Raw genomic sequence first — 4966 nt, 5'->3', positions numbered from 1 at the left:
ATCTGAACCAGTGCTGCATTCAACATACCACATGACACACAAAATCAATTTTTATCTGCGTTTTTTAATATTTGCTTTTAAAGTAAGAAATTGAGTAATACATACTACTAAAATTTGAATTATAATCTACAGTTTTATACCAAAGTTATTGACATAAATTCATGAAATATTAGTTCAATAAAATTTTGAATGAGAGTCAACAAACAAGATAACATGGCCTTTCACCCATGACCCGTCTCGAAAAGGTTAAAGTCCTTTAATATAAAAATTGCAAAATAAACAAACTAAAATATAAAACACTCCTCAGCAATGATTACACTTTAATTACCAAATAGCCTTTAAAATAGATATCAGACACAATAACACACAGTATAACACTGTTAACAGCAATAGAGGTCACAGTGTAAAATGAAATATGCAAAATGAAATCACCCCTAAGACGAATTACATATACCTCAAATACATTTCATATAAAGAATAAACCCTTTTAACACACACGTATTGTGTGATTCTAATCAAGCAACTTCACCCAAAAAATAACTAACAGATTTTTTGCTAGTGTCAAAAACATACTAAAATGTTGTTTAACAAGGAAAATGTTTTTGTACAATTACTATAACTCCAGTTGTAGTTTTAAATTTAAAAAGAGGATTTCTGCAACCATTCACATGTGGGTCTGCTGCAAAATATAGGTAATATACAAGTTCCTTCCACAGAACTTTTTTTTTTGCAATAGTTAGAACCTTTACAGTGTATGAGAAAATGGATCAAACAAGTAGGATTATATTTACCTTAATTAATGGAGCTATAAATGCTATGACTAAAGTTGGGAGAGCTTTAAATTATTTCTATTTCAGGATCACTCAATGTAGGTTTGATAGTCTTTAATAAATTCAAAAGAAATTTCACATTGAGGATGTGGGTAAAGATTTTTGGATTGTACCAATTGTATGTGAACACTTCAACACATCTACAAAAATTATACTATGGATATATTTTAACAAAGTTTTTCTGGGGAATTACCAAAAGAGGATACAAACACAAGTTGTTTTTTTTGTTTCTTGTGTGTGTGTGTGTGTGTGTGTGTGTGTGCGTTTATTGCAAGTAATGGCATACTTCATTTTTCTTTTGGAGTTAATTTCATTAATATCATTGTTTATAGTTTACAATAATTTTGAATATTATCATGAATTTTTACATTTCTGAAATTATTTTGCATGAGTAGGTTAGCAAACTTCATGAGATTCTACTGGATTTTCAGCTGAAAATACTGTTAATAGTAAGGATACTCAGTTGATAATGGTTAGAATGCATTGATTCATAAGTTTGTGTTCCCGTGTCTTGATTTACAAAATTATGTACTTCTAGCCACTTTGTTGTACTAGAATTACCTTTATTAATTTATGATTTATTTACTTTTTAGGTCCAATTTAAAGCTTAGTTTTGATCAAATGTATTGATAATTCCATTTAATTATAACTTGGGTTATTTATCTGACAAAAACAAAAAGGACTTTCATAATGAGCAAAAAAAAGATCTAATTATACTTTCTTATTACCCATAGTGAACACTAAACCACTTATGATGAGCTTCAAAATAAAAAAATAAAGTAAAAAAAACTTTAAATGATTCCTCTTTCATTTTCTCTGGGTTAATATTTTACTGAAATAACAAGTTTAATTCATCAATAAAGATGGTTAATAAGCATATATTGCAATGTGAACTTTGAATGTATCTAAATACAAAGTGTATGAGTGTTACATTGATTTAGCACGTGCAAAGCAGTACTTGGATCGTGTTTTGCACCCTCAAAACCAGGAAGCATTTTATGTTGAGTTATAGATCATGACCGACAATTTTCTATGATAAATAACCTGTGTAGCAATTAAAGCTATAATCAATGACATAATGACAATAAACATGTTCAAATCATCAGATGCACAATGTTAATTTCGAAAGCTTTAGTGAAACTGTATCCAATACTAATGATAATCAAAATTGTAGTGCCTTGCACGTAAGAATGGTCAAGGTACATAATGGTTTATAACAACAACAAAAAATTATGAATATGCACAAAATTAACAGGTAACTCAAATTTCTTAAACTAGATTAATATCCTGGACAAGGCATCTTTGTGTTGTTAGTAAAATAAAATAAAAAAAATCACTTTTCAAAACACAAATTGTATATATATTTTTGTTGGCACTTTAAAAATTTCAACATAACATGACAACTGGTGGCAAAATAAAGTATGAAAGTAATCAATATTAATTCTTAGCATTAATAATGTGAATGAATTAACTCATTTTCTGAAAATGTCCTCATGCAGAAACATGAGGTATTTTAGCTACCAAGTACTTTCCTTGTATATTTTTAGTTATCAATATCATTTTAATCATCTAAATGTAGTTTCATGATCTAATTTTATATCATAATTGCTTAATTTTTGTTATGATTCTACATAAATGCTGAAAACTAAGGCTCACTAACTTGCTGAATAACATCCTTCTTATAATTTAAAGGCAAAATGTAAAAAAATTGGAATTGTCATTTTCTAAAATTCATAGGTCTTTCGTATGATCTCTGTCTTCTTCCTTCAAGTCTTATATCTTCCATTCTGTTGAAATTTCTTTGTTTAAATCTTTCACTTCTTTGTCCATGTATTTTTTGTTGACTTTGAATACATTTATCTCCTATTCCTGCACATGTAGGATTCCATCTAGTTTTGTTGTTGTATCTGTCATTTATTCTCCATTTTTCTTGTTTTGTATTGTAGTGTGTGTGTGTGTGTGTGTGTGTGTGCACGTGCATGCATATCTCCAACATCTTGACAATCTTCATCTTCACATTTATTTATAATAACTTTACATTTTCCTTCCCCTCTCTGTATTTTCTTTAATTGTTCTATAAACCACATTTCCTTTTGTTGCCATTTTTCATCATTTGTCCTCTTCCATTCTACATAAATCATTCCAATATTCTATCAATGTTTCAAAAGTTTACAAGTCAATTTCTGTGAACGTCATCTTTTGATTTTCCATTGTAACTTATAGAACTTCAATTTCAACTTTTCTATTTCTAATCTAGTTCTCACTTGCTTTTCTTCATTTGAAATAGCTTCATTAATTTTTTCATGAAATTTGAAAGGTATTAATGGGGGATCCTCTTGAATTTAATTTTGCCATAATTTGCTTAATTTTTCAGCTTTCAAGCTTCTCCATAATGCAAACTTTCTTTTCTTCAAACAAATCTGTTTAAATCACACAGAATACCTTCAACTTTTCTTTTTCATCTATCATCATACCCTGAAAATACAATTTCTTTCAAGAAATCTGTTTTCTGCTTGAGTCCCTTTCAGTAAAACTTAATATTTGTTGCCGTTGATCATAACAGTTTGCCACACGTTCCATTAATTCTTTTATATATATATATGATTAGAATCCCAAATATATGTATATAACCTTCTGGTATATATGGGTGTGTGTGTGTGTGTGTGTGTGTGTGTGTGTGTTGAATTTCTTTTGTATGTTTAATTTGGGAGTCAGCTGTAATTGATGGATATTTAAATTTATCGTTTGCAATGTACCATTTTATAGAAAACATTTAAAGAGCTGCTTTACTTACCCAAATAAATTTCACCAAAACCACCAAGTCCAACTGATCTTCCCAGTTTCCACTTTCTCTTCATCACATCTGTCAGCATTTCTCCGGCTGGGATGGGATCTGGAAGTCGGTGGCCATTTGATGCTACCCGTGGACGGTTTGCTGCTACAGTTAAAAATTAAGGGGACACAGTGGAGATTTTGAGGGAAACCCTTGAGAAAATTTTTTTTTCATATTGAAAAGTATTTCTAAGAATGAACAATTATATTTAACTGATGAAACAGAAATGTGTCAGTATTGTCTTGCTAGTTACTTTGACATCAAACAAGTTATTGTTAAAATGCCATAACATCTTAAGTAATCTGCATGGATGTGGCACATGAGATGTATGTAAATTAGCTGTGCTCAACCCAGAAGGTCATGGATGAGCACATCACTAGCACACTGATATTAACATTGTGATAAGTAGTTTTGGAGGTTCTCTTGGATTGGGTTATATTAGCAATTTTGTGAGTATTTTATTATTTGTCAGTAATGTAGATCAATATACAAATGCTCTTATCCTTTGTTTATTTTCTTTTATGAATAAACTTACAATAATGATTTATAAACAAAATATATGTAGAAATACTAATGTGCCTGGCCACAATCAATATGGATGGTGGCTTATTTGCTCAAAGAGGCAAGGCCTATCAATGAAATGGATAAAATTCTAGCCTCATTTCAGAACTAGTCAAATTCCATGCTAGTGTTCCTCTAATTATTCAAATATAAAATAAATGTAGTCAGGTTTGTTGCTAAAAACATATGCACCAGGAAGATTCATTTGGAAAATATAGACCTACTTGTAAAAACTAGCACATGACAGGTCAAAATACAGGTGTGCCAACAAGTCCACAATGCACTATTTTCAAAGTGTTACACATGCTTAACAAATGCAATACTTCTACAATCCCATTCTTTTGGCACAACAAGTGTTTAGTGACTTAAACCACAGAGTTGACAAGTTTTACTTTGTGTTTGACAGTAGTCAAACCATAAAGTTAACAGATTGCAACTTGAGTTCGACTAAAGTCAAACAAGTGTGAGCTGTCAGTATCAATTTTGAACTACACACATACACATTTTCACACGACAGCAGTATACAAAAGGTTTACAAACAACGATGATCATGTAATACAGGGCTGTTGTTTCTTAAACGTGTGTGTGTGTGTGTGTGTGTGTGTGTGTGTGTGTGTGTGTGTGTGTGTGTGTGTGTGTGTGTGTGAGAGAGAGAGAGAGAGAGAGAGAGAGAGAGAGTAGTGGATACTAACGTACGTACGTAAAACGTTACGTAACCTTAAAACGTTTTAAACGGTTAGGG

General features: G+C 30.7%; 1 protein-coding gene across 5 annotated transcripts in view; it reads right to left on the bottom strand.

Moving 5' to 3' along the window:
* Positions 1-4966, bottom strand: part of LOC106464988 (serine/threonine-protein kinase VRK1-like) — a 69862-nt gene that overhangs the window by 43306 nt on the left and 21590 nt on the right. For 4 of the 5 annotated variants that reach the window (XM_022392810.1, XM_013925178.2, XM_022392808.1 and 1 more), the window contains exon 3: positions 3625-3768. In XM_022392810.1, the coding sequence (XP_022248518.1) occupies positions 3625-3768 (144 nt within the window). The remainder of the gene's footprint in view (positions 1-3624; positions 3769-4966) is intronic. The other variant, XM_022392811.1, reaches the window with a different exon arrangement.

The sequence above is a fragment of the Limulus polyphemus genome, unplaced genomic scaffold (assembly GCF_000517525.1).
Source record: "Limulus polyphemus unplaced genomic scaffold, Limulus_polyphemus-2.1.2 Scaffold1803, whole genome shotgun sequence".
NCBI classification, from domain to species: Eukaryota; Metazoa; Arthropoda; class Merostomata; order Xiphosura; family Limulidae; genus Limulus; species Limulus polyphemus.
This window is presented reverse-complemented; position numbering and strand designations above follow the sequence as displayed.